This window comes from Mustela nigripes, chromosome 4 (genome assembly GCF_022355385.1).
Source record: "Mustela nigripes isolate SB6536 chromosome 4, MUSNIG.SB6536, whole genome shotgun sequence".
NCBI lineage: Eukaryota > Metazoa > Chordata > Mammalia > Carnivora > Mustelidae > Mustela > Mustela nigripes.
This window is the reverse complement of record NC_081560.1, coordinates 80,825,785-80,844,910: the sequence shown is the minus strand read 5'-3', so window position 1 is coordinate 80,844,910 and position 19,126 is coordinate 80,825,785. Positions and strand designations below refer to the sequence as shown.

The 19,126-nt window shown below is 35.0% G+C and overlaps 1 protein-coding gene across 4 annotated transcripts in view; it reads right to left on the bottom strand.

Annotated features, from left to right (window-relative positions):
- Window positions 1-18,448, bottom strand: part of HGF (hepatocyte growth factor) — an 83,789-nt gene extending 65,341 nt beyond the window's left edge. For 3 of the 4 annotated variants that reach the window (XM_059396949.1, XM_059396950.1, XM_059396951.1), the window contains exons 1-4: window positions 17,918-18,200; window positions 10,730-10,895; window positions 6,414-6,526; window positions 4,791-4,905 (exon numbers count right to left, since the gene is read on the bottom strand). In XM_059396949.1, the coding sequence (XP_059252932.1) occupies window positions 4,791-4,905; window positions 6,414-6,526; window positions 10,730-10,895; window positions 17,918-18,005 (482 nt within the window). In that variant the 5' untranslated portion in view covers window positions 18,006-18,200. Of the gene's footprint in view, window positions 1-4,790; window positions 4,906-6,413; window positions 6,527-10,729; window positions 10,896-17,917; window positions 18,201-18,324 lie in introns of those variants that run through there. The other variant, XM_059396948.1, reaches the window with a different exon arrangement.
- Between the last annotated feature and the right edge of the window lie 678 nt (window positions 18,449-19,126).

Here is a 19,126-nt window from a genome sequence, read left to right as displayed (position 1 = left end):
TCATGAAGAATAGCCCTCTTTTTTTCTGCCTAGCTGAGAAACAGGTTGATGAAGTGACACAAACAAAAGGTCTGGAATCAAATTAAACCTGGATTCAAATTTCAGTTCTCTCTTTGACTAACTAGAGACCCCAGCAGGTAATTTAGACTCTCTCAGCCTTTTAGCTTACCTGCACACGGAGTATAACCGTAACTTACAGCATCTTACGCTTTTGGGGGTGTTTTTGAGAAGTTCAAAGAGATGACAGAGTAATCAACATTCAATAAATGCTACTTATTATTAAGCTCACTCCATTTAGTAGTGTTTACCCTGTCACAGTGAAAAACAGAATTATTTATTCTCTTCAAAAAATGAGCAATTTTCACTGCAACTGGGGTTTAGTGGATTAGTGCTTCCAGACTGTTTGTAACAGTTTGCCACTGGGTGCAGAGACTATAATGCATTGCCTTCTTTTGAAATTTGTAATGTCCTACTTATAGTTTTATCAGCATAAAGTATTTCAACACAAAATCAGAAAAATCCAATGACTTTTTCATTCGTTTGTACTGCTTGTGGCATTGGCTTCAATGATGCTTTCTTCTGCTGGACTGATTGCAAAAAAATCTTGTAAGAAAGAATATATACCATGGGTGACACTAAACTTTTTTTGAAAATCCAGTTACATTTTCGATACTCAGTTCATTGTTGCTATAAAGCTTTATTTGTACTCTTAGTATTTCTGACTTCTGACTTGTACTTCTAGTGAAGTCAAATGTGTTTCTGATCCATTGAAACTTATTTAGACATCATTGTTTTTTTGTTATGTTGTGCCACAAAATGTATATGGATGTGCGCTGGGTACCCAGAAATATTTCATAATGACATTCTTTCATTTGGACATGAAATATACCAAAGTTAAGTCCTCAGAAAATATAAATTATTGGTTCAAAAAAGTCTACTTTAAGAGACTTACTACTAACCAAACATTTTCAAGGAAACTAGTATTATAAATATTATGAAATTCCAAAATGTCTTTAAATAGAATTTATATTCTTACTTCAGTAGAATTTTACATATGGGGAAACAAAAATTAAACATCAGGCCATATGATTGACGTAAATTATAATACAATTAACGCTCATCATGATTTCACAGTTTCTAATAGTATTTAATTTTAAAATAAAAAGAAGGCATTTTTAAAATTAATTTTGGCCCTTTTATTCCAGAATAGCTTAAGATACCTTTTGTTTGTTCCACTGCTTGAAATTTTCTTACAGTTTTGCCAGTTTTCCAACAACTTTTCATAATAAATTTCTAATGAAATACTCATTTTTCTGACAGAATCAAAACTGACTTTTACTTCAGATTGTTTTTTGTAAAGAAATGCATAAATTTATCTAAGAAAATGCTCCTATAACTCTATTTTATGAAAAAAAAACTTGGCATAGTAGGGTAGAAAGAATAAATTATTGTTAATCACAGAATCTACATTGTTGCCCCCAAAATATCATTTAGCTACTTATATGACACTAGTCTTTAGTCCCTACCTAATTTATTTACTCTTTGCTTTTCACTTCTTCACTTTTAAGATATATGGCACGAATTTACTATAAGGTCCTTTTTGGCCATTTTATGTGTTGAGTTTACTTAGAAGAAATTAAATAATGGATTTAGTTAAAAATAAGTGATTTTGGAGGAGACCTTTGTTGTATACACATACACACACAAACACACAGAGAACACATATACCTTGCCAGTGGATTTGTAAAGCTAAAAAGAAGCTGTAAAGAAGTAGTGAATGAATCAGTCAATGGTTTAGTAGTAAAAATACAAGTAAGAAGAGAGAAAAATTAAAAATCAAAATAGATATGGCAGAAATATGAATAATATTTTCTCACTGGAACTAATAAAATTTAACTGAAAAGGAAAGGTAGTGCTTTCCATGATTCTATGTCAATGCATATGAAATTCCTTTTGAGGACATTCATGACAGTCTGGTCATCTCTTTTTTCGTCCTTTGGTGTCTATGGCTTTTTACCCAAATTAGCTGATTTTCTTTTGTGTCCTAAGGTATAGCCTTCTTTTCTTTAGCATGCTATACTTGGCCAAGGCATGAAGAGAGCCCTGCTCTTTTCACTTTTATATGTTCATTCAACCAATGTTGAATTACACACAAGTCCTTTGCCAATCAAAGGTTCTGTAATAAACTTTTATTCACATATATAGTATTGGTGGTTCTTTGTCATTGTTAGCAAGGCTTTAAGAGAGAGAAGTAAAGAAATATTTAAAGCTTAGTTATATCATCATATACTTTGAATTATAAATTGGTTCTCCTGGGTGCTAGTCACCTTTTCTTTTCTTTTAATATAAACTACATTTATGGGAAACTTGATCTATTCTATCATCTGCTTCATTAATGAATGCTGGTGGCCAGTGAAGGATATAGATGTAGATATCGAGTCACCTGATTTTCTGGTTAAGCTTCTATACTAATTTCATCATCTATCATCATCTTCCCATTAAGCTACTTGTAAAATAATTTCAATTTAGGAGTCGACAATAAATCACTCTTCCAGACAGATATATGTATATATTTTTTTCCATTTCTCATAAAGTTAATCTTTAGATAGCACTTAACTTTAAAGTGTTAAGTTTTCATGCAGATAGACCAATAATCTGCTACTTGATAAAAATTAAGTGTTTCCATTGTTAAACAAACAAAAGAAGATTTGATTAATATACAAGATCTTCTCAGCCCTAAATCTCTATATCACAAGGAAATGTTTGTTGGTAAAATAGCTGATTGGACTGGGAAGCCAGTTCCCAGGGAGATCTATTTCATATGTACTCTTCTCACACAGAATCACAATCATAGAGAATTTGGGTTGAAATAAGACCTCTACTGGGTCAGTCCAGTGCACTCAACTAGGGTAGGATTGATTTCAAATGCTATTCCTTTGTTCATGAAAAACTTAGATCGATCTATTTAAATAAAATTTTTCCTCATATGGTGTCATGGGAGTCACACCATGCAAATGCTTATGAGGGAAGAAACCAATTATATTGGATTTTTTGCTTTGTAATATAATGCTATATTTCAGAGGTATTTGTGTGTTATTTTAAGTAACTAATTTGGGGCAAAAATTAGTTGTTTTCTGTTATTAGAACCCGGTAAACTAATAGGCTTAGATACTTAATAGCAAGTGTGAAATTAGGCCAGAATCACAGGTTTGATTCCAGTGTAAAGCAACTAACTCTTTTTCTTTATAAATGGGACAATTAACTCATGTCTGTTTATAGAAGTAAAATCATCTTGCATAATTATGCTCCTCAAAAATGAATGAAATGATGGGGTGCTTGGGTGGCTCAGTGGGGTAAGCCTTCCGCTCAGGTCATGATCTCAGGGTCCTGGGATTGAGTCCCACATCAGCTCTCTGCTTAGCAGGGAGTCTGCTTCCCCCTCTCTCTCTCTGCCTGCCTCTCTACTTGTGATCTCTCTCTCTCTCTTTCTGTCAAATAAATAAATAAAATCTTCAAAGAAAAAAAATGAATGAAATGAGATAAAAAAGTGAATTAATCAAGGCAAAGTCATCAACATTATTACAAAAACAATTCACAGTATGCGTCCTACTGCTCAGTGTTTCATGCTCTATTTTATGTTAAAAACACAGGTTATACAGTGACACTGGCTCGGTTCACATTCCGGCCAGAGCACTTACTAGTTGTGCATGACCTTAAAAAGTTCCTAAGGCTCTTTGTTCTTCAGTTTCACTGTATATAAAACAGAATTAATAAAACCACCCACTATGTGGTTCTTGGGGGGATTAAATGAGATAAACAAGATAGACTATTCAGCAAGATACTTGGCTCATGGTAAACTAGATCTTCCAATGCACTTACTAACCAGGGAGAACTGTTTTAAACTACCTTGGTTCCTGTCCAAATTATTTGCGAAATAAATCCTGAAAAACTGGGGCTAAATTTAGTTCTTTAGCGAGTATTAGAAATCTATGTTTCCTCCATGATGATTAAAACTCTCAGACTAATGAGCCCATGGATGCTGTGTTTACTCATCTTTAAATAGAATTCATCTGTTACAATGGACACAATTCTTTTCTGCAATGTAGACATTTAATTTCCGAGCAATGAGAAGTTTTCTCAAGTCATTAGGCAATAGGTAAAATGGGAAAGCTGGTCAGTCTCTGGTATGACTTATTAGCAGAGGTTCTCAGTTTTGTCAGTACTTTGGAATCATCTAGGGAGCTTTAAAAAACAAAATACCAGTGCATGGGTTATTCCCCTAAAAGATTCTAATTTAATTGGCCTGTGTTGATGCCTGGGTGGTGAGATTTATTAAGAGCTCATAGCAGGTGATTTTTAAAGTGTAGCCAAGGTTGTGTACCACCATAGTTAAAGTATAGTCAGGCCCTGGCTCAGGCCAGAATCTGATCCACCATTTTTATATCAGGGTCAACCTTTCCACTCCAGCTGCAGAGTGCTGTAGTTTCTGGAAGGCAAAGAGAGGAGGGGGGAAATTTTTTTTTAAATCACCTTTTCATTACTTCCTCACCAACACCAAGATGTATGACCTGACATTTTTGAGGTAAGATACTGTTAGGCTTCATCTTCATGATAAATTTATTCACCTTTGAATCTCAGTCATGAATTCACGTAACCCTTGGCTTAATGCAATTCAGCAAAATTGGCCATTATTATAGAACCGTAGGATTATTCTGAAGGACTCACAGGAGATTGCTAACACACATGTAAAAAAGAAAGGTTCTACCCTCTTTTTTCCATGCTTTTCTTACCTGTGTTCATGAGGGATCATGGAATTCCAGGGCTGGCATTTGATGCCACTCTTAGTGATAGATACCGTTCCCTTGTAGCTACCTCCTTTACCAATGATGCAGTTTCTAATGTAGTCTATCAGAAGAAAGCAGGGAAAAATTTTATAACTATGTGTACCATATGTTATATATATTAAAAAAGAAAAAGAAAATTCCATCCAAATCTTTAAGTACTTAATGTTTATAAGTTCGCTCAAATCATACTGACATTTCTTGCCTGCAGTTTCTACTATTTTCAAAACAATACATTTCAGAATAATACAAAACAAGAAAAAGACTTCTGAGAAGTTTTAATTTTATGACTATATTCCTGGATAACAGCAGAGATTAGTCTATATACTTAATGTAGATTAGTGCATATACACAACTGGCTAGGCAAACTTAATTTGACAGAATAATTTGCTCAAATATAATACTATTTTAAGAAAATGTTAAATATAAAAATTAAGTAATATGTAAAATCTATTCAATTCAAAGGGTTACTTTAAGATAATAAAAGTAACTAACTTGTCTTTATCTTAGTAAAAATGTATAGGTTTTTGTATATGCGTCTGTGTGTATGTCTAAGTGACAGTTGTATTATGTTGATTCTTATTTTCTATATTTTTGTTAACATTTTGGCTGCAAAACTATAAAGCAATTCAATTTAAACAAACTATATATTCCTATCAAATAATAGTATATACAGTTACTAGCAACCTAGAAGATTAAAAGGTGATCTTATACTAGATCATAAATTATGATTAAGATTTATATGTAGAGATCATCTTATTTTCTTTTTTTTAGGATTATCTTATTTTCTACCATAAATTAATTTTAAGTGTCTATGTTTTTACCAGGGAGATTTCGTGTATATTACCAAATACTCAAATTTAATGACACAATACAGTTTAAGAAAATACTTAACTTGAAATAAATACTATTATCATAAATATAATCCATAATTATTATTTCATGTGATAAGAGATTTATTTTGTAAAACTCATATTTATTTAACAGTCTCCAGTTATTTCCTCGATATAAATCTGCTTTGGACCAAAGTAAATACCTGTGAATATAGTATCAGATAAACAAAATAGACACATTAATAAATAATATAATGTCAATTCTTCTTTCAAAGACTTTCAAAGTACATAATTAGGAAAAGACACAATTAATATTTCAAAATCTCCACATTAAATTATCAGCAATCACCACCATGACAGATTAGTTACCCAAAGTTTTGAACATTTAAAATGCTATGTAATAAGCTCAAAATATACTATGATATAAGGTGTTTTAAACTATTAATTTAAGGTGGCACTTTCTAAAATGAACATGGACAACATCAGTTCTAGGATATGCTCCTAGAAATAAATAAAGAGGGAGGGAGCAGTCAAATTACGGGAAGTTTGGGAAATACTCTCTTTAAAATACCATATTGAAATAGTCAAGACACTAGTATACTCTGTCTTAAAGGACTAGTTGACTGTGTAACAGATCCAGCATATAATAGAAAAATTAGTGGGAAAGAGCACTGTGACAGAAAATTACATATATTTTATGCTTTATATTGTTATGAAATATTTAGGGAGAACCAGTTACCTTTGTTTTCATAGAGATCAAATTCATGACCAAACTCTTTTTTCACTCCACTTGTCATGCTATTGAAAGGTAACCAGAGGCATCGTTTCCTTGCTTTATCAAAAACAAAGGCCCTGAAAAAAATATCTAAATGAAAAGAAGGAATACTACAATTTATATAGTTTTTAAAGAATGGGTACATGGTTTAACCAAGGAGGGCAATATAAAAGAAAACACACAGTTATATATGCATCATAATAAACATGAGTGATTTTTGAAACTACCATTTTGAATGCCAAATAAAAAGGAACAAAATCAAGTTTTCATACGTGTAGATTTACATATAAGAATACTATTTAGTAATGTTCTCATTACTTTAAATGATGTCTAGAAAAATGAAGTCTTAAACAAGCAAAATCAATATATAACACAACTGCCTGGATTATTTCTGAAGACTTTTTTTGTAAGTACACAGCAAGTGGGAAGATTTTGTTTTTAAGTATGTACAAATGATTATATCTGATATATCATGACTAATTCCCAAAGTTTGTAATTGTGTAAAGTACATTCTAAAAAGATATTTCCTAAAATGTATTAGCCAAATCACAGTCTAGGAGATTCTCCTAGCAAAAGGGATCTGAAATCAAATGTCTGTAAAATTTTGCATATTATATCCCTTCTTGGTGAGTTATAAAACATGGATGCTTATTAAAGATTATGAAAATCTTGTATCAGGATCAGTGATTATGTAAAGCAATGTTCCCTAAATAGACTTTCTTGCTAGGTATTTTTAATTTAAAAAATCTATTAATATCACATTGCATATGCTCTTGATATATCTGTCTTGAAGAAAATTACGAAAATGTGTCACTCCTACAATCATCATTCCTATAGCTAAATATGATATTGGGTTTTGTTGTTCACTAAAAAAAATCTCTCTAAACAAAATGATAAGTAGGAAAAAAAACCTTAACTGAGAATAGTAAAGAACTTGATAAAATTTTCAACATATTAAGTGTTACCATGTTTTACAATGTAGAAAATGAAGTGGAAATGTAGAAATGTAGAAACTGAACTGTTTACCTTCCTTTAAAAAGTGGTATTAAAACTCCTCACTATGTTTGTGCTAATTGCAATGCCACCACCATTAGTTTAAGTAACTAATTAAAAGAAATATAGATTTTCTAAGAATAATGATTTTTTTCATTTCTAATCCATATAATATCTTTTAAGAACATCTATTTTTCTCATAATTTCAGATATTCCAAGCTAGTCCCTTATTTCTTAGTAATTGCCAACTTTTAAATAATTTTAAATAAGGAGAAATAACTTTTATGAAACATAAAATATGCTATAAAATTATTTAAAGTATTTTACCTATGATCTCATAGTTTTATATAGTACATTTTATTCAATATCCAAATAACTTCAAAAATTATATGCATAAACTTTGAGCTTTGACTTATACATTGAAGATTTGAAATATCTAACTACAAGAACATCTTACAGCTGAAATTGTAATTAAGAGCAAATCATAAAAAGTATATTTTTGCAGTGCTGGCAGGTAACTTGAGAGGATTGGCTATTAATAGATTTGAATTTTGATCTGGTGGACTGTAGCCTTATGTAATACATGTTAAATTCTCTATAATGTTATTATAGCATGTTGGGAGTGTGTTAAATGACTTTGAAGGCATAGTAATTAGAAAAAGACGACATATAAAAAAAAACTAAACAGACATCTAAAACCAAATGTTAAAGTTACAGTTGCTACTTTACTTCACATTAAAATAAAGTTGAGTCACACATATATAACTACTTTTCTATGGATAATATGGCTTCGACATGAGAATATCTTGGAGGTGACTCATGAGCCCCATCAGGAACATGCGAGATTTGTTTCCATGAATACACACAGGCAATTCCATCTGACAAGTGGGTAACCAAGTTTGCAGTTTGCTGACTTGAATTCACCCTTTTTGCTCATTCCATTACAATGCCATATTCTCTCAGAAAAGTGTTTCCTGAATCACTTCATGCCTCCAAATAGACTGGATCCAAACAATCTAAGGTTGCATCTTCTTTTAAGTTTGACTTTAAGAGTCTTTATCTTCTCCTTATTTTAATTATTATATTCCTTTCAGTAATTTACTTTGTCTAGTTTCTAGTTGTTTACAGCAGGTAGGCAATTCCAGTACCAGTTACTCAGTCATGGGTGGAAGAAGAAAGCCTCGTATTTTCTTCTCTTGAGTCAAGTCATGGATAGCAGTTTTCTGAGGAGCTTAGAATCAGGCATTCTGGTCCTCTTTCCTACCCAGCAAAAAAGAACTTCGATCTCTGTAAAATCAATATTGTTGATACCTTCTCAGGAGGAGATCGTGTTTGAGAATGTTCCACCCCTCACCCACTGAATCACAGATGTTTTCACACAGCATTGTTGGTGTTTTCCAAGCACTTTGCATATTTGCCATTGTCTTTCAATGACTCTAGTCCATGTAACAAGCCTGCAAAAAGATCCTTTAACTCATTAAGAATCTAATTTCAGAGTATCACAATATGTCCATTCAGTTCTGAACAACCAATGTATTTAGTGATTGCAAATACATGTGCATATATATAGAAGTGAGAAGGATGACACATTTCTGGGCAGAAGAATTCTTTCTGTACAAAGATATTATACATGTGGTTTTCTGCACAGTTTGCAGTAAATTTGAAGGCTAAATGTAACTCAACCAGAATATAGTAGGAAAGTATGAAACTTCATATGCATGGGATATGTAAAGATTTGTAATCAAGTTACATGTGTTCTCTAATGCAGCATAATCATTCTAGTTCCTCCTAAATAAAACATAGGGAAGGTTTTTGTTTTATTTTGCTTTTTGGAGATAAGGCTGTCTAAGGTGAAAATCAAAAGGTAGTAATACTTTCCTTTCTCATGGATTCAGGACAGTGTATTTTCAAGTTCAGAGTTAAAAATAAACAATAAGATGAAGTTCTCCCATTTCCCTTGCCCCACCTTCCCAAGCCTGTGAGGGGAAAATACAATAAATCTAACCTCCTCAAGTGTCAGAATATCACCATAAATCTACACAGCTCTGATGTTGATTGAGAGTAGTTTTCTCTAATTTATTTTTAACAATCTTAAGGCATGAAAGTCAGGAAAAGAAACAGAATTATCATAGGAATAAACTTGCAAAGTCAATTCCCCACTCCACTTGCCAGGAAATATCTCCCTGAAAGTGGCAGTTTGGCAATAAAAATACTTTCAGAGGAGCTGTATATGAATAGAAGGGAGATAGTCTGTCCTGCACTACATCTGTTGAGGACCTCCTCTGATCAGGTCCTTTCCCCCAGGCCCATAACACTCATTTCTCTGAAAAAGGTAAAACGAGATTAGCATCGCTTGCCACGGCATTACTAAAATGGGTTCACATTACATGTCACTGTCCAAATGCAGTAGAGTAGAATTCAAAACTGACAGGATATCATGCACAGTCCTGTAAAAAACAGAATGAAATAGGGAATAAACGGGTATAAAGTAAATGAGGGGATGGGAATGTTTACAAACAAGAAGGAGGATTGCATTTTCTTCTGGCAATTCAGAAAATTATTCATATGCACGAGTCTCCTTCGTGGCCCCAAACTCCCAAGTCTTATCCTTGAGATCATTGGCAAAGTAGGAAGGAATTCTTCCCTATGAGGTTAGACAGGGAATTGCAAATGATAAGAAAACCCTCCATTTGGATCCCCTCATGCCTCTTTGAATCTTTCTTTAACTTTTCACCTGAAACTTCATCATCACTACACCCAACTCCTTTTGAACAGCCTTTGCTGCTGACACCAATCCTTCTATTTTTTTTTTTTTTTTATCTAATTCTCTCAACACCTTTTATTTAAATCCCTAAAGACAATGATGTAAGTTGCAGTAAATTCTGGCTCTGATCCAATTTATATTCTGAAAATTCCTTCACTCCTCTTGCAAGGAAAAAAAAATTACTCTGAATAGAATATTTTAAAATGTTGGATAAAAGGCAATCTAATGGAATTTTAGTTTATAAAGTCCAACTGTTCATAATATGAGAAAACACAAATTCCATAACCAAAGGCACTCTGAGTTCTAAAAGATACCTGTTTATGTGCTCCCCTTTACTCATGTTTCCATCAGCTTAGAGCTACATTTTCTGTTATAATGAGTTAAGACTAAAGTCAAACTTATGCTTTTAAGGGCAAATTACACTGAATACAAAGGGAAAAAATAGCCCCCCCAAAACCCATGATGATAATTAGTAGATGCTATATTTGGATAGTTACCCTAAGAACAAAATGAAGCAACTTACTTGCAAGTGAATGGAAGTCCTTTATTCCTAATACATCTATTGGCACATTGGTCTGCAGTGTTCATTTTTTTTGTTTTTATCTTCAGTAATGGGTCTTCTTTAATTAGAGTAGTCTTTGCTGACTTTTTGAATTCATGAAGTGTGTTTCTTCTTTTCTTCTGTCCTTCTATTAATAATAATAATTTTTTTTAAAAAAATGGAGGAAAAGCTTTTAAGGCTCATATAGAAAAAAATGTCCTTAAGGATCATCCACAAGATAGTGATTTTATCTGAGAACATTCTAGAGCTCCAAAGATTGGGGGTGAAGTGAGGTGGGATTGATACTCTTGGATAGTTAAAAGCAAGAGAGGAATATTGTAATCAGTGAAGAATAAGTTAACTTGTCGTGTAGGGTCACTCATCTACATACTTTAAAATGAAATATGCTTTTAAAAATTAGGACAGAGTTGACTCTACAGAAATAAATGACATGATACTCTCCAAAAAGTATGAAAGCAAATGCCCAGGCATATCATATCATGCTCTATAATTAAATTTGTCATTTCCTTCTACAGTTGGTCTTTATGTAAGTTATAGTATTAATTAGATAAGTCAATTCAATTACATGTGAGAAACTTCTCACTAAAAATGGTGCAAAGGATAAATTCTTCTGGCTCGCTTTAAAGTATTTCATATTATTCAGATTTTAGCCCTTCTCATTTCCTACAGAAGTGTTTTCTGTGCTTGGGGGCACTATTTCTTAAGTATAACTGAATTGTTTGTCTTGAAATTAAGCCAAATGCTATAAATCAAATGTATGTAAAACTTCAAGCTTTAATGTAGCAATATCATTTTTCTTCATGAGTGTATTCTACAAGGCCCCTAGATAGCACGAAGCCTCCTATTAAAAATGGGAAAAACAGAACTAAAACATCCTAAAGGACTTAATCTTATAGATGACTTTAGAGTATCAAGAACTACTGCTTCATTCTTGATGTGCCCAAAGTTACCTAGTTTCTAGTGATGGTTACCATCTTCAAAATGAGGATCAAAATGTCTAAGAAACTGCATCTGTTGTACAATAAGGATGGGCATGATTGTGCCTCTCCTCTGCCTGCCAGTTCTTTTTTTTTTTTAATATAATTTTTTATTTTTTATAAACCTGCCAGTTCTTTTGAACATCCTTATAACAAAGGCAGCAATAATATATTCATTTTTAAGATGAAGAATCCAAGACACAGGGAAAAATTAATTGCCCATTTAGCAAAACTCATTTGAAACCCAGCTGCCTCACTTCAGAACCCCCAGCCCCCGCTCTTTAACACTCATGATGCCATCTTTGAAAAAAAAAATTCTAAGTAGGTAGAAATATGGCTTATAAATATTTTCTGAAGATCCGGTTCAGAGCTATCAGTAGAAAAGAAACTTGGATGCTTGAGCAGGAAATGCATTCCTGGTCTTTATATGTGGTGAAATGTGCCAAGAAAAGAAGGTGAAAATTTTTGTGCAGAAAACTTGGAAATATGGCTAGCAGAGTGAGGTACAAACAATGGCATCACACCCTCAATTTGCCAGCAACCACTGGCTCCAGTTGGTTTATTAAACATGCAGATGCTATTCATTAATGTCCAGCCTAACCTGAAGTCCACAATAAATAAAAGAAAACATGAAGTCCTCTAAATTTCTGGTCCTCTGTAAAACTCTACAACACAATCCCCAAAAGACTGGTACTAATTTCTGTAAAAATGTTTTCATTTTTAACTTTTCTTTGCCCTACAAGATGGAATGGCCATGGTACAACAGATATAATTTAAAAGACATTTTAACATAGGAATTCATTCAACCAAATAATCTATCAACATGTTATTTATTGAGTGTGGAGCAAATGACTTGCATAATGTTGGAAGACAGATGATAATCCTGACATTCTTACCGACTTGCCAAATGACTTTGTTTAATTACCTGAAATGCTAATATACCGATGACTCGGTCTACTAAAATAAAAGTTATGTTATATTTGGAGCTATTTAAATTATAATTATTAAGTAAATATTTAGACATTAATTTGGATAAAAATGTTATATATGTGCAAAATTTCGGCTTTGTTTTTGAAATTCCATTCTTTAATTTCTGACAGAAAAGAAATTGTTATGCTCCCAAGCAAATAAGTGGTATAATTCTTTTCACATTTTGGTTTCTGCCACAGAACCATGTTAATGGAAGATATGTCTCTGCATTAGGAGTTTCTTCCTTTGACCGTAGTGCACTATATCTTAAGTGCTGTGAAGTGTTTCACAGAATAGTAATCATCTGATTTCCTATGTAAATTGGAGTATTTCTTAGAAACAAATAGTAGTTTATGGATGCTGAAAATCTATTAAATAAAACTATATAGAGATATGTGGATTATATACATATATATATTTCTCAAATAAATTCAGTTACCTAAAAATATAGAATTAAAATTGGCCTGATGAATAATGTGTTTATTATACATATCTAAATGTGAGAGAAGAGCAGAAAACTAAATTTTAAAAGCCTGAGGCAAACATTAAATTCAGAAATGTATTTTACTAATTAGCAAATAAAACAGAACCCCTTGTGGATGCTCCGGTTTCTTGGCTCAATACCATGCAATATGAAGGCAAGTATTGAAGACTCCTGTAGAGAAAACAGGTCTCTGTGGGATTGTTCGTTGTGTTTAATCCCACTGATCCTCAGTTGTCCTATTGAGATGTGTTAATGTGTGACTATACCTCATAAAAATAGTCTAATTCTTGCTTGTTTTTTTTTTAAGATTTTATTTATTGATTTGACAGAGAGAGATCACAAGTAGGCAGAGAGGCAGGCAGAGAGAGAGAGAGAGAGAGAGAGGGAAGCAGGCTCCCTGCTGAGCAGAGAGCCCAATGTGGGACTCGATCCCAGGACCCTGAGATCATGACCTGAGTGGAAGGCAGAGGCTTTAACCCTCTGAGCCACCCAGGCGCCCCTAATTCTTGCTTGTTGATAAGTTTTTCCATCACGTCTTTCATCTAAAGATAAAAAGCATCCAGAAAAGCAAATAAATCTATGATTTCCCTTTACTAGATAATAAATAGCTACAGAGCTAACCAAAGGCAATGGGAACCAGATACCAGAATCCTCTTTTCACTATTTATTTCTCATGATTGAGAAGCTTTCCTTTATAATTTAGTCATTTCTATTGGGTCAGTAACAAATTACTCAAAAATGTGAAGTTCAAGCTCGTTGTACATCATGTAATCCAGGCATCTATAAAACTAATTTCTTCTTCAGTAAAAGAAAAATTTAAACAGGAGTCTAAAAGACAGCATGTCAAAATAAAACTCCTTTTCTGAAAAGATATTCAACTTTTTCTTCCATATGTATTAACAACTGATGATTGTTTTACTGAAAACAGTTAGAAGATCAGCTTAATTTGGGAAGAAACTTAAAGAAACAAAAACAAAAACAAGAAAAACAACAACAAAAAAACCCCACCACTTTGGATCAGATTTTTCCCTACTTTTTTTTTTGTTTGTTTGTGTACATAATTATTAGTTGAAGTTTATTAACAAAATATTGAAATGAAATCAAAGGATGAGAGATCACTGCAACTTTGTCATGCTTTCTTGTACTTTAAATTACAACTCCTTTCTCCTCATCTCCCAGTATGGGAAAACATTCTGGAAGCTATATTTCCTGAAGAACCAGAAATCCCTGTTTTAGAGCTGAAATCATTAGGATCTTAGTGAAAACCTACAAACAGAAAGTAGGGTCAAATGTATCAAGGTGCTTGAAGAAAGACACATTTCTCCCTCTGGTCCCTGGCCTCACACTCATTTCTCTCAGTACCTCATATATTTTCTTCTCTGTATGGACTAACCACTGACTTCAAAGGAAAACCATGCAAGGAAAGGATTTGCAGGGTGTGGAAAGAAGCAGGAATCTGGCTCCACATATTCTGAGAAACCTACCCACATGATTAGTGATTAACAGCTTGAAGTGGCAAGATGTTAAGATGAAAGTACACAAATAATTAATGGAGGGAATGGTTGTGACTGGAGATTTTAGCCTTCCCAAAGACAAGAATCATAAATACTAATTCACAGTCTCATTGCTGTTATCTAGGGCTTGGATTTCCCAGTTGGTATTTGAGAAGTAAGCAAGATAATCCCTTCCAAAGAGGGATTATACAATGAAGTGTATTGAAGATGTATGTATAATGTATAATGAAGATGATACAATGAAGTGATAGTCAAGATGTGATTCAGGGCCTCCCTTCTTCATCTTAACTCAGCTTCCTTGTTCAGGATGTCATTGTCACAGACATTTCTTCCTGATTTCTTCCCTCACCACCTGTTTCTGCCAACAACTCTCCCTCCATGCACCAACCAAAACAACCATGCTGAAGTACAACTTAAGTCAGGTCTCTTGTCTACTCTTAAGATTTCCAACTACTACCCAAGTAGTTTCCAACTACTACCCAACTACTACCCAACAGGTTGCCACAATATTCATGCTTATGCATGCAACCCTATCTCATTTTTCTAATCACAGGCCATACTGGTCAGGTGCTCAGTGCACCAGTCGCACATGGTTACCTGTCCTCATGCTTTTCACCTCTATGTCTTTGGCCACTTTGTGTTCCCCCAACTTCCATACTGACCATACTATTATCCATTTTTCCATATTCAATTTGGGTACCATATTTCCCCCAAATTTCTTAAGCTAGAAATGAACTCTAAACCATAGTATTATAGTATTTCTAACATGGAGATTTTCATATATTGCTTAGAAAAATGGATTTTTAAAAAGCAATTTCAGTTGATTTCACTGTTTCTGGCTTCAGTATAAATAAAAGGGCAAAAAAAAAAAAAAAAACCAGCACATATTGCCTTCTCATAGATTTGGGTAGGAATCTCAGCTCTATCTCTTTATCATAAGATAATTAAGGTTGTTAACCTCAATTTAACTTCAATTTCCCCATGTAAAATAAATTGAATACTGCAAATCTTATTAGAGTTAGATAATTTCTTTTTTAGGACATTGTCTATAATAGTTGCTTAACAAGTGTAGGTTTCTTTCTCATTTGTCCATCTTTATATTTCCACAGGTTCCTGGACATTAGATGCTTACTTAATGCTTCTTTTGGTACCGAGAATTGTATATCTGTTTCCAGTGTAGGTGGAAGTGGATGGGGGTAATTCTATGTAGACCAGCTCCTCCTGTAAGGATGGCTTGGATCCACTATTTGCATATTTCTTAAGAAACATTGCAATAAATGATCTCCATAATACATTCTGTTATAATTGGTTGTCACCTCATTATAGTATCCACTACTTTTGTAACATTATTTTGCAATATGTACAAATGTAGACTCAGGATAAACCTAAAAGTATAACCAAAGCAATTAACAACAACAAAAAACCCTAAATGTTTAATGTTAGAAGATATAAAAAAGGACAAACTTTATATGTTCTAAGGACTATCCATGGTCTCCATTTTGGAGAATGTTATTAAAAAAAAAAAAAAATCTATCAAAATAAACTTGCCACCCAACCTAAGCCAGACCCTTTTTTGATGACAATTTTAGCATTATCCACTTCAGGAATTATTCACAGCATATCTGTAATTCCCAATTGGCCTTGCCTTGCCTGCCAGCACACTCTTGGGCTACATTCTCCCTATACTCAGGAAACGCTGTCATTTCAACATTAGCCAAAGTGAAATATAATTACGAATGTATATCTCCTGCCAAAACTTCGTAATGCATGCCAAAAACAAATAGACATTGTCTATGGTTGATCTACCGTTTGGGTTTTCCACATTGTGTTTCCTTTGCATTAGCAAGATGATTTCAGGTAACCGTAATATTCTTCAGACCGTCACCATTTGAACCTTTAAAAATGAAAGCCCTCCAAATATTAGCCGTGATTTCAGTTTACGCTCAAAATCCCCTAAAATCAGCAATGCCTTATGAGAGTTCATTTTAGCATGACATACCTCAAGCATGATAACCTGCCTGATGGAACTAACTTCTTTTTCGCCTCTTTGGAAATCGTACCTACTTGTTTTCAAACTGGTCCTTCCTGCACACTGTTGTTTTTCACAAGGACCACTCCACAAGATAGAAGAAGAAAGCCATGTGGGTCGAATGCTTTCCCTTGTCATTTAGCAAATTCTCGATGTTTTCAACCAGGGTATTACATCAGAAACTGATCAGAGCTCTGATAAATTTCATATTTAGCTTATCTCCAAAGATATGGCCAGCCCTCTGGTTTGTATTATGAAAGGGCCATGTCTACCATGTGGGCATCTGTTCCATTCTTTTATTCCCTCGTGCCTACCCATGGTGCTCACTACCTTCTCCCATTGGCATCTCAGCCACTACAATGAGAGTACAAACAAATACAGATGTTTCCTCTTGCCCTGATAACAACAGAAAACTTCCCAAAGCGGCAAATGGAATCTCTACACTTCCAGGAAGGTAGTACGAACTCCCCAGCAGTTCCTTCCCAACCTGTAAATTCGAGGGAGAAAATGGGAGACTGAAAGGAGCCGTTCGCCAGCTTTAATCAGAGTCACACAGTTTGTGCCTCCGTTGCACTGCAGTTTCAGAGGGCAGGCATCCATACCCAGACAGAATGAGATCTCAGAAGAGAGGCTTTCTCTTTCATTTTTATGACATGCATATCTCCAGAGTTTAACCTGCCTTCTCCAGATGAAAACCTGGATAAAGTCATCATTTAGCGCTGAAAGTTGACTGAGTGACATGGGGTAGAGGAATGTCATGGCAAATAATCCTCTGGAAAGAAGGGAGTCCCTGTTGTACTGACAGTCACTCTCCCCTCTTCAAGCCCAGACCTTCTGTTCAGCTTTAAACTTGTCCAAACCCAGCAAAATTTCAGCCAGCATTAGCACTTCATTCCTGCCCCACAGTCCACAACCAGGAGGCTAAGGGGGAGCCTGGGCTGGGGTTGGGGAGAAGGACACATTCAGGGGATGTTAATTATCATTGTAAATGCTTTGCAAACAGAAGAAGAGAATATCAAAAGAAAGAGCCGAGATGTTTAAAAAAAAAAAAAAAACCCATGCCACACACGGAGTTAAGAAAGGATGCTGAGGCAGGGGTGAAGAGGGTGTTAAGAAGAGGAGAGGTTAGCAGGAGAGAGTTAAAGGAAGACTCATAAGGAAGAAGAGAAGACTAACCTGCGTAGGGGATGGCGATGGGAAGCAGAAGGAGATGGAGGAGGACATGCTGCAGCAGCAGGACTGGCAGAAGTTTGGTCCCCCACATGGTGCTGCCGGACGCGCTGGCGGATCCCACTGGACGAGATGCCTGGCTGAGAGAAGCCTGTTCCGACTCAGTGCCTAAAAGAACCAGTCGGCTCTGAGCAGCTTTTTATTGCGATGAGCTAAGTTTGTTGTGTGATTAACTGGAAAGATCTAGGTCTGAACTCCCTCTTACGGTAAGAAACTGTTTAACAACAGCCCTTACTCTCTTCCACCCCCTTTCTCTCCTCACTAACTTCCCCCCACCTCCACCCAACAACACCAAAGAGATCCCAGGTCCCCGCCACAGCCCCCCCCCCACTCTGCTTAGGAAAGAAACTTACAAAGAAAGGGTCACCTGGCCTGAGGCCAGCTCAATTTGGAATCTCGAGCTCCAGATCCCTGTGACTCCTATCCGAGTAGGGAAGGGAGGAGCAAGGCTCAGCCCAAGAGCTAAATCAAGGCACAGGCAGAGGACCAACTCGCTAAATTTAAACAGGAAAATACATGTGTTTACATGTCTCTTTGGGAAAAGAGGAAGGGGAAGCAGCAGCAGAAGAAAGCGAAGAGCTGCCTTTCAGTCAAATGTGCTTTAGCTTCTAATCTGTCTGGTTTCCCTGCTGGAGCAAAGTAGGGATTCAAAACACTGACACAGGTTCCCTGTGTGGGAGAGACAGGGAGGGGGGAGGGAGGCGGGCGAGGAGGCAGAGCCAGGCAGGTCCAGCCCAGGTAAAAGGACCTTAAGTAAGAAAAGATGTGGTATTGTGGGGTAAAAATAAACAAGCAACAGACACCCACTGTGTCAGGTAAGAAAACTGCCCCAGCCCCAAATGCTCAGAGCAGGCAGCTTTTGGCAGCTACACTAACCTGTGCAAACAACACAAATGTACCTAAAGTGCATCAGAGCAACTTGTCTGATTTGGGATCTGTGATAAAATCTGGTCATGCTCTCTCTTAAAATAGCTAAGAGATTAGGATTATCTGCTGCCTGTCTCTGACAGATAAATGCAGCATGGACTATGTGTCCATATACCACACACGCACGCACGCACGCACGCACGCTCGTATGTCTGTATGATGCACGTACCTTCTAAGACTTCAACTGGAAATCTCTCAATCCATTTTAATTCCTAAATAATGAAAGTG